Here is a 17,944-nt window from a genome sequence, read left to right as displayed (position 1 = left end):
TAATTCCTGAGTGAAGAGACAGGAGTAACCCTTAAGCATTGCTGCTGTGACCCCCACAACCCTTCCCCCCCACACCAAACAAAAGGCAGGTTGGGTTGGAGAGATAGTATCGTGAGTAGGGCAATTTCCTTGCATACGGCTGACCTGGGTTCAATTGCTGGCACCCCAAATGGTACCCTGAGCCTTCCAGGAGCGACCCCTGAGCAAAAAAACAGAAGTAAACCCTAACCGTCACCATCTATGACCTCAAAACAAAAACAAACAAGAAAAGGTAAATCAATATTAATAGATATGTAAGTAGTGTAAGTCTAAAACTGATTAAAGGACTGAAAAAGAATTTTAAAAATGAACAGTTTTCTCATTGTACTTATCAATATTTAACATGCTGCCAAGTATCATTTAAAATAACCTCTCATAACCTAAAATGATTTTGCTTATCATTGTGATAAAAATCCCACAATATCCTAGGAAATGCCACAAACCGATTTTGGGATTTCCTGATACCTTGTGATTTTAGAATCTCAAATGTAATCAAATTAGTGGAAATGAAAATTATTAACCAAAAACAAACAAACAAAACAAAACCTTGCTTTCAAAAGGTGAATGTTAAGTAGATCAAAAGAATACTGACCTATGAAGTCTAATCAAGTTTAATCACAAACTGTCTTGCTTAACCTGTATGGATTAGTTACCAACTCTAGTTTCTCATCTGCAAAATTAAAGAAAACACACCTGTAAAAAACTAAGGCACACTGAACGGGCATGTGCACTCGCAGGCTCTCCGAGCGGCTCTGTCTCACCGCCCATGTTCGGTGCTCTGGAACCGCTGTGTGTGCTGTCGGTCAAGGGCAGGCGATGGAAGGAAGAAGGCCAAACTGGGTGCTCGATCAGTTAATTTTGTTCTCTCTCTCTGCTTCTCTCCTGGCTCTTGATCTCTCTCAGGATCTCTGGATAATACCCCCCAACCCACTCTTACAGCTTAGTTAAATCCCCCCAGCATGAGGGGGTTGGGACATACAAATAGGTGTGGTCACCATCAAAAGGGGTGAGGTTCCTTTCCCTTAGGGGATGCTTCTCCTAGGCCTGATTCTCTTTCAGCAGGAGGATCCACCCAAGGGCTGAGTCCCATGAGTGTGTTTCTCCTCTCCTCATCCAGAAAACATATAAGAATTCATAATATTAATCATTTTGTATGGACACAATAAGAGATGCATTAAAGCTTATAGAATTGCTCTCCTGGGGCCATCTCAATCTCAGACTACAGTGCTCAGGCCAGATCAGTCTTTCCTATCCCTAGCAGGGTCCTAGTCTCGTCATTACTTTTGGATCATGACAGCATTTGTCTATGATCAAGCTCTTAACTTATAGTTAAGAATCAGGCACTTTGGCCAGGCCCATCTCGATGCCAGGGTAGCACATAACTCACCGCTTGCCCTGGATCCGTCCCGTCCCTCGTTGGGACCCTGCTTTTGGGGTGCTAGGAACTGAGGGCAACTGAGGCTTAAGTGGAGAAAGCAGATGCCCTGGAATGAATAATATTCAAAGACAATTAAGTCCCAAGTTACAAAAACATAATATTGTCTTCTTGTGTCTATACAAAAATGACATTGCTTTAAAGTAAATTATTCAAAAGGCATAAGGAGAGGAAAAAGGCAATATTATAATATTCAGTGTCCTAGGAAGGTCTGACCTTACAAATTAGCAGAGTCAGATTAGGGGAAAGTGGATTAACTGTTTTGGGGAAGAGAGCATAGAGAAGTGATTACAGCTAAACAAAGGGATGGGAGTGACTCGGGAACACCTTGATGGGTGTGACTGGGGTAAGCCTAAACTCAGGGGGGAAAAACCGGGATGAGCTCCTTGAGGCAAGGGGGGAAAGGACAAAGTAATGTCATCCTACACACAACCACCTACACAGTAGATTCATGGATTAGGGTTAGTAACTGTTACTTGCATCAAGAGACACATATGAAATAAGTCAGAGAAGGGGAAAAAATAACAGAAGATGTTAGTCAAAATAAAAGAAACAAAACAGAGAAACATGCAAAGTCAAAACCAAACCAAACCTTGAATTCTGACATTACTGAAGTTAGTGGAGGAAAGTGGAGGAAAACTGAAAGGCAGGAAAAGAACATCCTGACCTGCACCATGCTGTCTTCACCGGGGCAACTCTGAGTGTGGGGGGAGGGCGGTTGAGTTTCCCTCCCCACCCCAGCAGAAACCCCACAGCTGAAAACCTCTAGAACTCAACCAAAGCCATGCTCGAGGCCGCTCTCCACAGGCTCGGATAAGCCTCACCTATGAGGGAAACTGCAGAAAAACCCAGGGATGAGGGACCCGTCACACAGATCTCCAAGCTCGCTTGAGCGGGATGGGGCATCCTTCCCCCAGCTCCCAAGTTTTTCAGTAGCTTGGCAGTCACACCCACAAACTGCCTCTGGCCACATAATTTCATTAGCAGCCAAGATCCAAGAGACTCTGAAACTAAGTTCCTGGAAGAGAGTGACAAAGGCCTCACCCATGAGTGACTCTGTTCTATAATCATAGTCTAAATTTCAGAGTTCCTGGAGTGACGTCTCATACTCTACCCTGTTAATCTCCAAGCGGCCAGGGGAGCGCCGATGGCCCTTCCCCTCACTGCCCGGGTCGGGTGGTCTCGGCCGCTTGCCCAGCTGGGGCAGCCCAAGTTAAGGGGCGGACGGAGGAGGAAACAAGGGCCAAGCCGGTTGGTTGATCAGTTGCCATTTATTCCATTCTTCCCACACGCCTGTTCCAGTCTCTGAGCCCCCCATTCTAGCCTCACATTGCCCCTCATTCCCGTCTCTCCCTGTCTCTCCCGCTCATCTCTCCGCACTCTTTTGCTCCCTGCTCTGTAACCCAACAGCTCCAACTCTCTCATCTCTACACAATTCATTTCTCTCCCCTAGCACTCTGGGCTGATGCTACACCCAGCCTGGTAGCAAAATCAACATAAGAAAGCCCTTCCTAACTGCCCATCAGGCTCAAGGAGGGAAACACATCCAGGGATGTTCCTCTTCTCAGTCCAATAACTTAACATCTTAATACTAGTTATTTTTGTATGGACACAGTAAGAGATACATTGAGGCTTGTAGAACAGCTCTCCTGGGATGATCTTGCCACAGACTCAGACTACAGTGCTCAAGCCAGATTAATCATTTCTAACCCTAGCAGGGTCCTAATCTAGTTATTACTTTTTGGATCATGACAGAATTTGCCCATGACCATGTTCTTAACTTATAGTTAAGCATTATGGCACTTTGGCCAGGCCCATTTCGATGCCAGGGTAGCTCACAGCTTGCCCTGGGTCCATACAGTCCCTCATCGGGACCCTGCTTTTGGGCGTGCTAGGAAGTTAGGGAAACTGAGGCTTAAGTCGAGAGAACAGATGCCCAGGAGGTTAATATCATTGAGAGTCCATTAACTCCCAAGTTACAAAAGCATAGTATTTACTGTCTTCTTGTGCCCATACAAAAAGGACATTGCTCTGAATTAACTATGCAAAGGACTTAGGGAGAGAGAAAAATAATATTTACAAGTCAACAGAGCACAAAGAAAGAAATTACAAATAAACACAGAGGAATGGGAGCACTGTGATGGAAGCAACCCAAATAAACCTAAGCTCCCTGCAGCAAGGCAGAAAGGACAAACCAATGTTATCCTACACTACCCCAGTGATGTATACATGGGCTTAATGGTTCCAGGACGAAATACAACAATCTTCACATACTTCCCTCTCCTGGTAGTGGGAAGGTGCATGGTGGTGGGAGTGGTGTTTGAATATTAAGTACAATGAATTACTGTGAACAACTTTATAAGAGTCTCTTGCCCGTACGCCTGGCTGTCCTCCCAGGGGGCCCCTTGGAGGGGATGGGCTCCAGCTTCCCTCCCCACCCCGAGCAGAGCTCCTGGTGACTGAAGACCACCGAAACTTAGCTACAGCCATGTCCAAGGCCCCTCTTCACAGCCTGGACAGGTCTCACGCATGAAGGTACCGGCAGAGGAACCCAGGTGTGTGTAATCCCATCAACAGCCAACATCCAGAGACTGAAAAGCAAGCTCCCAGAAGATATTTTGTAGCCTACTTCTCCCTCTGGGAGAAACTGGGAAGCTTCTGAGAGTTTCCTGCTGACATGGGACAGCCTTGCAAGCTTCCCATGGTGTATTCATATGCTAAATCCAGTAACAAGCTGGATCTCATTCCCCTGACCCTGAAAGAGTCTCCAGTGCGACATCCTTGGAGGGCCGAGTCGAGAGAGACTTCTAAGATCTCAGGGAAAGGCCGAATGGAGAGGTTACTGAGCCCGCCCGAGAAATCGATGATTAACGGGGATTTCGTGAACTTTATAAAAGTAAAATTAATTTTAAAAAAAAGAAAGGAAAGGTCCAATGGAGGGGCTAGAGCATCCCATATGGTTCCCTGAACAGAGCCAGAAGTAACTCCTGAGTGCAGAGCCAGGAATAAGCCCTAAGTACTGCCAAATGTGGCCCCCACAGACAAAAAGAAAAGGTCCAATGGACTGTGATGGGGAGACATTGGTATTTAAATGGTAGGTATGATAGATAAAAATGTATTTCAAGAAGTATGAAACTGTACTTCTAAAACACAGTTTTGTAAACTAAAATTACCTAGATAAAAAATTCATAGTTTTAAAAATACAAGTAACATATGACTCAATTTATTACAAGCTCATAAAAAAATCCAAGTATTTTTCTCTTAATAAAAAGACATTTTAACCTAAGTGATCTTGAGACATTATTGCTTAGTTTCAAACACCATGTTGAAAATGAAAATGGTACAAGTTATCCTTCTGTAGGTCTTAAATGACCTCAGTAAAACTGCAAAAACCTTGAAACAAGAGGGTATCATACTGATGAAGTCAGTCAGAGGAAGAGAGACAGTATGGAATGATCCTTCACATACGGGATACAACGAAACATAGCAAGGGAACAGTAAGTGGCCCAAGACAAGAGAACCTGAGAACTGGTCCACTAATAGAGCTTACAAAGGGCGGAGTGTGTGGGGCCCAGCAGGGGCGAACTGGGGTCAGTGCTGACACATGGTATAACGAAACTCCATAATTAGTAATATTGTAAATCATGGTGCTTAAAAAACTCATTTTGGTCCAAACAAGTTATTAATAAATATTAAAGTGAAAAAAATGTTATCATATAAACTAATGACATAAAAGAATGTATCATATGTACAGTATCTGTGCAGAGAGCTGAAAATAGTTTAGGGAATCTTTTTATAGAAGTATTAAATAACACAAAGATCTAAAATTAGAGTGCCATCTATGGGCAAAAAATAGCAGTATCAATGATAGCACATTTTAGTGCTATCATATTTTCTAATTGCTAGTCAATATATCAAAACACTAGGACTTAATTTACATAATTTAATGCCTGCTTTAATATATAGATATATAAAGATATTTTTTAAAATTTCTATTTAATATAGCATCATTTTATTTTTAAAAACATTAAAATCAATCTTTAAAAACTATAATCACCAATTTTGTGTTCTGAGATATATTTATTATTAAAATATATAATAGTAAAAATTCAAAGAGCCTATTGTATTAACAGAACATTTTCACTTTTTTCTGTTTCCTTCCAAACTTGCATCTGTGGGCACTTATTTAACTATAGCTAAATGTTGAGAACTTTTCCAAATTATTTTACATGCCATATTACCTCAGTAAATCTCCAGTAAACTTATGAGGTAAGTACATAGTCCTCATAAGTCCTCACTGTGAAGATGTTGAAACCAAAGACTCACTGCTCTAAGTGAGGGCCAAAGTTCAGAGCCAGAGTGCAGAGGGCCAAGTGCTTGTTAGATGCAGGCATCCCCTGCGGTTCTCCTGACCCACCAGGAGTGGTCCCTGAGTGCAGAACAGGAGTAAGCTCTAAGCACCACCTAGTGTTGCCCAGAGACCAGAGTAGGGGAGAATGCTTCAATGTCCATGCTTTAGGGCGTTTGCCTTGCACACGGCTGACCCAGGTTCGAATCCCAGCATCCCATATGGTCCCCTGAGCACCGCCAGGGGGCGATTCCTGAGTGCATTAGCCAGGAGAGACCCCTGTGCATCGCCAGGTGTGACCCAAAAAGAAAAAAAAAACCTGTTAGCTACAGTACCACACAGCTTTACAAACTGCATTCAGAGTATAGGCTGCAATTGTCAGAGCCATGATCTGCTTTCAAGAGGAAATGTTTTCTCATCTACCTAAAACATCATCATTTTTTTTTTTTTTGGTTTTTGGGTCACACCTGGCGATGCACAGGGTCCTGGCTCTGCACTCAGGAATTACTCCTGGCCGTGCTCAGGGGACCATATGGGATGCTGGGATTTGAACCCGGGTCAGCCGCATGCAAGGCAAACGCCCTACCCGCTGTGCTATCACTCCAGCCCCAAAACATCATCATTTTTAATAATGCTGTTTATTGTCAAAGTCTATACTCCTTATTTACTTCACTTACCTAAAGCTAGTCACTGAAAGTATTTCCATTTTTGTAACATAAAATGCTAAAAATAAGCATATTTTACATTACATAGATTCATTTTTGCTTACACACAGCTTCTTTTTCCTTCTAAATTTAATTTTATGCTAAGTGTCTAAGAGGTTTTAATGACTTAACACAGTCAACCCTTGAGCAGTCAGATTTGAAATGTACAGGCCACTTTATTCATACATGGATTTTTTTTCTACTTGTGCTTCACAACCTTGCCTAGGAGGTTGGCGGATTGAATCCTGGTATGCAGAACTTAAGCAGAGGCTGAATAAATCAGTTAGCCATGGATTTGCCACTGCAAGAGTCATAACTCATTCATGTTGTAGAGGGCAACAATAATAAAAAAGACCACATTCATGATATGTAGTGCTCTGTTATTTCACAAGTTTCATCATTATTCTATCAACAGTGAAAGAACGCTTAGTTCTTCCTAATCAATACATATCATTTCCCCCCACAAATTTAACCAGCAAGAAAATTATCAAGGGTGATTTATGATGTGACATAAATATATCTTAAAGTGGACAAAATTTTTTTCCCTTGCACCATATACACACATAAAAAGAATGGAGATAAATTTTATTATTTGTTCCTTGTAAGTTTGGGGTACCTAGATTCTTCAAATGAACCTCAAAAGATTCAATGACATATTTAAAGTCACCAATAAAAGTCACAGCTGGAACTAATTTGTCCAATTCTAAATTCTGATTTGAATAATAGAAAAAATTACAAAAATGTATATCAAGATAAAGAAGCTATATAAAAATCATCTCAATACTTATTCAAGACTATTTAATTTACACCTCAGAAGGGGATAAACTACCCTGATAGCTATCATAAAGAAACTTTGATAGATAATTTAAAAAATAGGAAAGAATGAATTTAACAAAATTTAAAATTAAAAGAGTTTATCAAAATTAAAAGAATTTAACAAAATGTTTCATCTATCCAACAATGTTTTCTTAACACCTAATTTCTCCTACATTCTCAGCAATGAGCTATAGTATATAAAAATTACTCAAAATTGTTCTTATTAACAATTATCTGAGAGTATTATACGTTCCAAATATTCCAGGAATATTGTACCTTTTGTGGCGCATAAATAAAGGTCACTGACACAGTAGAGAATACAAAGGACATAGGTGTTGGAGTCCTCAGTTCAGAACCTGGCACTTGATAGCCCTATGTCCTCTGGGGCATTAGCACCAAATATCTATTTCATCGGGATGCTGCATAATTCAAGGAGGTGACAGTTATAAAGATCCCCACATGGTGATGCTCAAGAAATTCTAGCTCCTTTCTTTTACAGGATGACACACACACAATTATATCAAGAGTATCGGTTTCAAAAGTCATCTTTCATTATTTCCCTCAGACAAACTGTAGCATAACATGAAGCATCAAGATCAAAAGAGACCAAAAGAGACAAAGCTGCTTCACTGATGTGGGAATCATCTTTTTTGACATCAATGTTGTGTTCTTCCATGAGCTGGTATGAGAGATTACGAGGCCGTTTCAAAATCTGTCGATAGCATCCCGGGACATTGAGCTTCAGAGCAGGTACTTTAAACCTGCACGCCTGCAGTCCATCTCTGATGAGTGTCTCCTGGTACCACTGCCCCACCTTGTTCTTTGGGTACTGATTATTGTACCCAAGCACTGGAAGAACCACCTGCACAACGGAAGGGAAACAATCATGAAACAGCTTTCAGAAAAGAACCATATAATCACAGTTTTAAATTCACTTTTATTACTTGAACCTAAATCTGTTAAAGATAATCTCAAATCTAAACATTTCAATCAGCCTATAACATACTAATGAATACTATCCTACTTTGACTATTTTAAATGCTGGTACTCAGAGAAAAGTAACTAAAGAAGGAGACTGACATGAACTAATAAAATGAGCTCAAATCAGCTACTATTAAACTGTTAATATAGAAGAAATGCAATCAGTTTTGGTTATTTAATTAGCCATTAAAAACTTAATTTCCATGCAGTTATATAACTCCCAAAGCAAATATTTTTTTGCAATACAAAAATTCCCGTGGTGCCCAATCACATAATTGGTATTTCACATTCTTCATTTAAAAATTATCAAGCAAAAAACTAGCAGCAAATAATAAGTTGGTTTTCTCAGATGCCTCTGTGTAAACACTGCATATTATGGGGGGGTTCAATGGTACTTCTAGATTAAAAAAAAAAACTTGTAGAAGTACAAACTGAAATGATGAAATAATATTCATATATGAAATTCCCAGAAATAAAACTTTTAAAAGACCACAAAAATGCCTAACATCCTAAGATTACTTTGAATAACTTTATATGACTTAATTGGGGAACCAGAATAAGTGTATATATTTTTAGAAGAATACAATATCCTGTAAGTGAATCAGGAGGAAATGAAAAATATGAAGAGACTGATGAAGTAAGGAAACTGAAACAATAATAAAAAAATCTTTCACAAACAAATGCCAAGTCCAGATGGATTTACTAGTTTTACGAAACCTTCAGAGAAGACATTACCTATCCTTTTGAAGTTCTTCCAGAAAATTCATAAAACACAAAATTCTAAACTTTTATGTTTTTATTTTTACATGAAAATTTCGGGTTTTTTTTTAAGTTTTTTGTATTGAATCACCATTGGATACAGTTACAAAGTTTTCATGATTGAATTTCAGTCATATAATCTAAACAGTTTTTATAGGTCAACATTACCCTAATACCAAAAGCAGACAGTTATTACTAAAATATAGGTAGATAGATAAAAAAAGATACAAAGATTCAACTCAATACTAGCACACCAAATTCAGCAATATATTCAAAGGATCATGTACAATGACCAAATGAGATTTATTCCAAGGATATTATAAGGTGGTTCTATATATACAAATTAACATGTCATACCACATCAATAAAAGATAAAAATCGCATGATCATATCAACAGATGCCAAAAGCTTATGACAAGATGTAATGCCCATATATAATAAGAAAATGGTAATAGAAAGAAATTATTTCAAATAGTAAGGGTTATTTACAATAAACCTATAGTAAACACAACCAAAATATAAAATAGGAAACCTTTCCACGAAGATTAAGTACGCCTATTTTTATCACTGTTATTCAACATAATATTGGAAGTCCTAGTCACAACAGTTAGCCAAGAAAAAGAAACTAAACTAACTTTCAAACTTGAAGAGAAGCTAAACTATCACTGTTTTCAGATGATATGATAATCTACATAAAAAACCTCTTAGAAACCATATAAACAGTAAAGTGTTAGGCTATAAAATCAATACATAAAAATCCATTGCACTTCAACCACAACACCTAATCAGAGAGAGAGAACAAAAGGGAATTCCCTGCCATAGTGGCAGGGTGGGGTGGGGGGAGACGGGACTGGGGAGCGGGGGAGGGATGTTGGGTTTACTGGTGGTGGAGAATGGGCACTGGTGAAGGGATGGGTTATCGAACTTTGTATGGGGGAAACATGAGCACAAAGATGTATGGATCTGTAACTGTACCCTCACGATGACTCTCTAATTAAAAATAAACTAATAAAAAAAATAAATAAAAACAAAAAAAAATCCATTGCACTTCTTCTATATGTAAACAATGACTTAAAAGAGAAATTTTTAAAATCCCATTTACAGTTGCATTAAAAAAAAAGTACAAAGAATCAACTTAACAGTAAATTGAAAGAATTTAGTTGGTGAAAATGACCAACTAAACCAAATCATCATACAACTTCAGTGAAATTTCTACCAAATTTATGATGATACTCTTCATGGATGGAGAACACATAATACAAAATTAGCATTTACTTTTTACTAGCATTTTTATTAATATTATTTTATTATATATTAGTATTTATTTTTATAGAACTGAAAAACATCTTGACTAACAAAAGGAATGTTGAGAAAAAAGAGTGGGGGGAAAGAATAAAAATATCACAGTCCCTGACTTTAAACTATAAGGTATTGTAAACAAGACACTGTTATTCTGAATAAAAACAGACACTCAGACCAATGCAACAGAACTGAGAACCCAGGAATAAACCCTCAGACACTCAGATAATTAATTTACAACAAACAAGTCAACAGCATGACATGGAGGCATGAAAGCCTCTTCAAAAAACAAAAGAAAGATGCTGGAGTGATAGCACAGCAGGTAGGGCGTTTGCCCTGCACGTGGCTGACCATGGTTCGATTCTCAGCACCCCATATGGTCCCCTGAGCTCTGCCAGGGGTGATTCCTGAGTCCAGAGCCAGGAGTAACCCCTGTGCATTGCCAGGTGTGACCCAAAATAGAAAAAAGAAAAAGAAAAAAAGAAAAAATGGTTAGGCACATGCAAAAAAAAAAAAAAATGAGGGACTAGAAAGACAGTACAGTGCGCAAGGCTCCTGCCTTGCCCAAGACCAACGTTGGTTCAATCCCTGTCACTAAACAGTTACCTGGGCACCTTCAGGAGTCATCCCTGAACACAACTGGGTTTGGTCAACCACACCCCTTAGCCCTTAAAAAAAGACCCAAAAATTGGACTGTTATTACACATCATACACAGAGGTTATCTAAAAAATTGAAGACCTTTATGTTAGACCTAAACCCATAACTTACATAGAAGAAAGCAGAGGCAGAACCCTAAAATATCAACACTCTAAAATATCATTGTCTTCAGGACTTAAATCCATTGACGAAGAAAACAAAATCAAAAATAAGCAAATGGAATTATACAGAACTAAAAATTTTCTTCTCTGTGAAAGAAATTATGGCTAATAAAAGACAAGGCATTGAAAAGGAGAAAACCAATACACACTATTTTTTCTGATACAGGATTACTACTCAGGATACATAAGACATTCTCAAAACTCAACCAAAAATCTAATTGTTTTTATCCAAAATAAAAGCTGGAAATAATCAAATAATCAGGATTGGCAGAGATGCATCAAGAAAGTAATCCTCATTTACTGTTGGTGGGACTGTAAGTTGGTTCAGTCACTTTGGAAAACAGTATAATTAATTCCTCAAAAGTTAAAAATAGAGGCCTGGGTATATGGCTCAAGTACTACAGTGTGTATATAACATGTGTAAAGCACTAACTTAAATCCCTAGCACCACATGCATCACCCAAGCATAATTATGACCCTGGTGAGCTGGAGGAGGAGGAGGAGGAAGAGAAGGAGGAGGAAGAGGAGGAGGAGGAAGAGGACCATTTGGTTGGGAATGTTGATCAGTGGTAGAATACCTGTTTTGCATATGTGAGGCCCTGGGTTCAATTCAGAAGACAGAAAAATAAATTAAAAATAAAGGCCAGAAAAATAGTAAAGTGGGTAGGGCACTTTCCTTAGATGTGGAAGTAATCCCTAAGCACAGCCAGGTGTGCCCCCCCCCCCCCCGAAATCAAACCAAAACAAAAAAGATTTAAAAATGGAACTTACAGGATCAGATAGATAGGACAAGTGTTAAGGTTATTGCCTCTATATACTGATATATTTATTTGATCCCTGGCACCCCATGTGCTCCCCTGGGGACTACCAGGAGTAATCCCTAAGCACAGAGTCATGAGTAAGTCCTGAGTACTCCTGGGAGTGGACCAAAAACAAATCAGTAAATAAAAATAGAACTTTCACATGATCTAACAATACCATTCTTCGGTATTTATCTTTGAAACACAAAACTATTCATTCAGAATAGATACTCACATACCTATGTTCACTGCAGTACAATTTACAATAGTCAAGATCTGAAAACAACCCCATGAGCCCAAACTGGTTGGTAGGTGACGAATCTGTGTCAGATATACATACACAGAGGAATACTACTCAGGTCTAAGAAACAGATGAGATCTTGCATTTTGCTACAATAGGGAAGGAAGGAGGAGAGGGAAGGATCAGAGGGCATCGTGTTAAGTGAAATAAGTCAAAGATGAAGGACAAATGCTGGAAAATAGATATCAAGTGGTTTATGGTGGGAGGTGAAAGTGGCTAAGGGACAGCGGGATGAGCAGAGGCCTTCAGACAGTGAACTGTGGTGGAGACCCATTGAAACTGGGTGGGGGGTGTAATACTACTGTAGCCTAAAAACCAAACATGCTCCTGTTTATTTATTTTGTTTCTTTTTTTATTATTATTTAAATTTATTTATTTTTTTAATTAGTGGGTCACAGTGAGGGTACAGTTACAGATGCACACATTTTCGTGCTTGTTTTTCCCTCATGCAATGTTTAAGAGCCCATCCCTCCACCAGTGTCCATTCTCCACCACCAATGAACCCAGTATCCCCCCCACCCTACCCTGCCTCCGTGGCGGGGCATTCCAATTTGATATCTCTCTCCTTTTGGGTGTTGTGGTTTGCAATAGGGGTATTGAGTGGTCATCCTGTTCAGTCTATAGTCTACTTTCAGCACGCATCTCTCTTCCCGCGCAGGATCTCTAATCACATATTACTTAGTGTTCCCTTCTCTATCTGGGATGACTTTCCCCCAGTGTGTGAGGCCAGCTTCAAAGCCATGGAGCCAACCTCCTGGTATTATATACTACTATTCTTGGGTGTTAGTTTCCTACTCTGTTGTTTTATATTCCACATATGAGTGCGATCTTTCTATCTCTGTCCCTCTCTTTCTGGCTCATTTCACTTAGCATGATGCTTTCCATGTTGATCCACTTATATGCAAAGTTCATGACTTCATCCTTTCTAACAACTGCATAGTATTCCATTGTATAGATGTACCAAAGTTTCTTTAACCAGTCATCTGTTCTCAGGCACTTGTTTTTTCCAGATTCTGGCTATTGTAAACAGTGCCGTGATGAACATATAAGTGCAGATGTCATTTCGACTATACTCTTTTGTTTCTCCAGGATATATTCCCAGAAGTGATACTGCTGGATCATATGGAAGCTCAATTTCTAATTTCTTGAGAAGTGTCCATATTGTTTTCCAAAGGGGCTGGACCAGTCAGCATTCCCACCAGCAGTATAGAAGGGTCCCTTTCTCCCCACATCCTCTCCAACAGCGGTTGCTTTTGTTCTTTTGGATGTGCGCCATTCTCTGTGGTGTGAGGTGGTATGGTTGTTTTGATCTGCATCTCCCTGATGACTAGTGATGCAGAGCATTTTTTCATGTGCCTTTGGCCATTCATATCTCTTCCTTGGAAAAGTTTCTGTTCATTTCTTCGGCCCATTTTCTGATGGGGTTGGATGTTTTCTTCTTACAGAGTTCAACCAGTGCTTTATATACCCTTGATATCAACCCTTTATCAGATAGGTATTGAGTGAATATCCTTTCCCATTCTGTAGATTGCCTTTGTATTCTGGTCACTGTATCTTTTGCGGTGCAGAAGCTTTTTAGTTTAATATAGTCCCATTTGTTTATCTCTGTTTCTACTTGACTGCTTAGTTCCGTGTCATCTTTGAAGATACCTTTAGCTTCAACATCGTGAAGGGTTTTGCCGACTTTGTCTTTGATGTACCTTATGGATTGTAGTCTGATGTTGAGGTCTTTAATCCATTTTGATCTGATTTTTGTGCATGGTGTGAGGTCAAGGTCTAAGCCCATTCTTTTGCATGTGGTTGTCCAGTTATGCCAGCACCATTTGTTGAAGAGGCTTTCTTTGCTCCCACTTCACATTTCTTGCCCCCTTATCAAAGATTAGATGGTCATACATTTGGGATTGTGTGTAGGGATAAAACATGCTCCTGTTTAAATGAAATTACACCTAAACTAAAAAGCAGCCAGAAAAGTGGGGAATTTACCTGATTCATTCCATATGTATTAGCTGACTCCTCTTCTTCTGTTACCACATGAACCTATTTTTAAAGACACAATGAAGATGTAAGATGACTCCAAATGTTCCAGTTACCTCAACTTTTGCTAAACCTGTTATGTATAATTAGACTCTTATGATGAGTATACGTATACCCAAACAAGATAGATTTACAATTTGTTTCTGAAGGAGTGAACTGCATAAAAACTAGAATGATTCTTCCACATATAAACACTCATAACCACAGCTTTAACGCATGGAGAATATTCAGCAGTTTAACACTCTGAGGTGATACTGTCAGGTGATCCAGTCAGCAACTCCCCTTTTTATACTATTTCCTTCTCCCCATACATTTTAGCTGCAATGCTTACGACACCTGACTGGGGTACTTCCCAGATAACATACCTGGTTGCACTGCCAGGGTTCCCAGGCAGAACAGCAACAAGAACTGTACTTGGCACTTGTGGTCACCACCAGGGACAGAACTCATGGTCTCACATTTGCAAGGCAAGTACTATTTTTCTGTCCAAAATTCATGGGAATATGGTCTTTCTTTTTTTTTTTTAATTGTCTTTTATTGAATCACCATGTGGAAAGTTACAAAGGTTTCAGGTTTAAGTCTCAGTTATATAATGCTCGAACACCCATCCCTTCACCAGTGCACATATTCCACCACCAAGAATCGCAGTATAGCCCCACCCCCCCACCCCACCTGTGTAACTGATAAATTTCACTTTACTTTCACTTTACTTTGATTACATTCAATATTTCAACACAAAACTCACTATTATTGTTTGGAGTTTCTCCCCCCTAAAGTCGGACCTGCTGAAAAGGAAGCGTTTGATAATTTGTTTTCCATTGCTGAGAATGAAGAGACATGAGGTCGAGTGGCCACACTAGTGGCCACACGGTTTTGGATTTCTGTATTTTAGTAACTAAGTCCAGAGAAATATCTGCCAGAAATTGCATAGTTGCAAACTTGTACTTCTCAGCTATATTATATTCCACATATGAGTGCAATCTTTCTATGTCTGTCTCTTTCTTTCTGACTCATTTCACTCAGCATGATACTTTCCATGTTGATCCACTTGTATGCAAACTATGGTCTTTCTTGAATCATTTGAAATTTTCTGTCCTTTTCAAATTCATAAGCATACTTTAGTAATTTATTAAAATAATAAACAATCAAGTACGGAAGACTGTTTAATCATTAAAGAACTGTATCCAAATTGGTATGAATCTATTAATTGGCAAACATTCCTTTGCTATATATATTACTCCCAAATATGACCTCAAGTAACTTTTTAGTTGTATAACTCACATTTCTCTATCTTTTTCCTTATGGATTTTGTAAGAGAGTTTACTAAGTATCTTAAAATAAAGATAAACTTGTTAGTCTGGTAATCTATAAGAAACAAAAAAACTAAACCAAAAAAGGAGAAAAGAAACCATGCAGATTTCTCTAACTTCTAACTGCAGATGCACAGACATGTTTATTAACAAAGCATTCAGATTATTTTTTTGTCTTTTCACTTTTTGCATTTTACATTTTTAGTTAGTTTGTTTATTCCTGGGCCATCCCCAGTTTGGGGCCATTCGTGGAGACAGAACCAGGGACCGAACTGGACTCAGCTACATGCAAGGCAAGCATCCAAACTCGGGCACTATTTCTCCAGCTCAAAATTTTGCATTTGTTAGTTTGTAAGTCCTGTCTTATAATTTTCTCAGTGATACCTAATAAAGCACAAATGACTATTCCTAAAATACATAACACTTTTGTCAATAAAGTGTTTTTGTCAATAAAGGAAGGCTTAAGCATGATGATTATTATATTTGATATTTATGTATGAAGTCACTGTACCCCATCACCACCAAAATGCCCCAAACCATGACTTGCTGCTCCCTCTCATTTCCCAAGTAACTGCATCATCTGAATTTATATGCTAAGGCAAAGGTTTTTGAACCGAGAAGTCTTATAACACATGTACTCCAGGAATTTTTGCTGTGTCTTATCAGCGTAATTTTTAACTTCTGAAAATATGAATTGGCTAGGATCATTAAATACGTCAAGTCATATTAATAGTTATGCAGGTAATATTTAAGTGGATGTGTTTGCTAGAAGGTGTTTTTAAAAACACATTTTTCATTATTTACCCAAAGGAGATCACTGGCGTTATCTCTATCCCTATTCACATGAAGTGAAGTCAAGCCTGGGAGGCAGCTGAGTAACCTGCGTCTCCGAGCCACAGGCTTTCCACCCACTGAGTAGTAACTTGTGAAAGCTACTGCTAAGGCTCTCCCAGCCTTTTACACCTCCAGCATGGTGGGGGCACTCGCATTTTCCTGGGTGGTGTGGTTCCAGAAGGAGTTCTTCAAACAAAGATCAGCCAACCACATACCCCCGTCCAAACTGTCTGGTGACATGCAGACCAGGTAGGGCTATTCCTAGCCACTGAGGTTCATTTTCATGGCTTTTATTAAACTATTTCCTGGAGAACCTGCCAAACAAATTAACCTAGAATTGTGAATAACCATTTGTCAATCAAAGGAATAAAGCAGACTGTGAATGAATATAATACAGAGGAAAGCAGAGAGAGAAGATAAATGAGCTGGATGATTCAGGACCAGCCAGGTAAGCCACTGACTACAGCTATGCTTGAGTCAACCATGGTCTCTCTCCAGTCCTGTGTCACAGTTACAAAAACCAAAAACATCCTCCTTCATACATCCAGAAATCTGCCATTCACTTAAATAAAGCAACTCTATGTTGAATTTAGTCTATTTGTCTTCATTTTTGAAAAATGGAATCATATTCTTGTTCTCTAAATATGGAGATTTCTTTTTATATCCTATGATTTCTCTAATAGACATCACTTGGGGAAAGGAGTCATAAAACTAAGTTTTTAAAATTCTGCAACTTCTGTCAACCTGTATCCTTTCCAATTTGTGTTTCAATTTCCACTTATATAAAAAGTGAAAAAGCTCCAAAATCCTCTGTTCTTCTAAAATTAAATGACTGCACATTGCATTTAAAGCACTATTTAAATCCCTTTACTCAATTTTAAATTTAATATTAGATGTTATTAACTACAAAATTAAATATCTTAATTTAGAGAAATTAATTCTGTTGAGTTTACACAATGGAATTACCCACAGAAATACAAATAGTATTTGGATAGGGAGAAAATGAAAAAAGGACCAAGTTTTATATAAAAGAAATATATAATACGCACTCTATATGCTGGTATCAATCTTATTTTTTAAAAGTAGAATTTAAGGGCGTTGTTTGTTATATTTAGGGAGTGCTTTGGTGTGACACCTGGACATGCTAGCGGTCACTCTCACATTGAGCTCAAGGGACTACGTGATGCCACAGATAGAACCTGGCAGGCAAAGTGATGCTCCAGCATCCTGTACTAATGTGGGTCACTCTTTCCCTCCTTTTCTTCTTTCTTTCTTTCTTTCTCCCCTCCCTCCTTTCCTCCCTCCCTTTCTTCCTTCCTTCCTCTCCTTCTTCTCTTTCCTCCTTTTCTCTCTAGTTTTTGGGCTAGGGTGTCTGGGCCACACCCATTGGTGCTAGGGGACCAGATGTGGTGCCAGCACTCAATCAGGGTGGGTTACATTCCATGTGACCACCTTAGACCCTAAA

General features: G+C 39.0%; 1 protein-coding gene across 4 annotated transcripts in view; it reads right to left on the bottom strand.

Moving 5' to 3' along the window:
• Positions 1 to 6,417: 6,417 nt before the first annotated feature.
• The window catches only part of PUS7L (pseudouridine synthase 7 like), a 52,937-nt gene continuing 41,410 nt past the window's right edge, over positions 6,418 to 17,944 (bottom strand). For all 4 annotated transcript variants that reach the window (XM_004617065.2, XM_055141603.1, XM_055141602.1 and 1 more), the window contains 2 exons: positions 14,285 to 14,338; positions 6,418 to 8,204 (listed from right to left, as the gene is read on the bottom strand). In XM_004617065.2, the coding sequence (XP_004617122.2) occupies positions 7,878 to 8,204; positions 14,285 to 14,338 (381 nt within the window). In that variant the 3' untranslated portion in view covers positions 6,418 to 7,877. The remainder of the gene's footprint in view (positions 8,205 to 14,284; positions 14,339 to 17,944) is intronic.

This window comes from Sorex araneus, chromosome 6, assembly GCF_027595985.1.
Source record: "Sorex araneus isolate mSorAra2 chromosome 6, mSorAra2.pri, whole genome shotgun sequence".
NCBI classification, from domain to species: domain Eukaryota; kingdom Metazoa; phylum Chordata; class Mammalia; order Eulipotyphla; family Soricidae; genus Sorex; species Sorex araneus.
The sequence above is the reverse complement of the archived record's forward strand: the minus strand, read 5'-3'. Positions and strand labels throughout refer to the sequence as shown.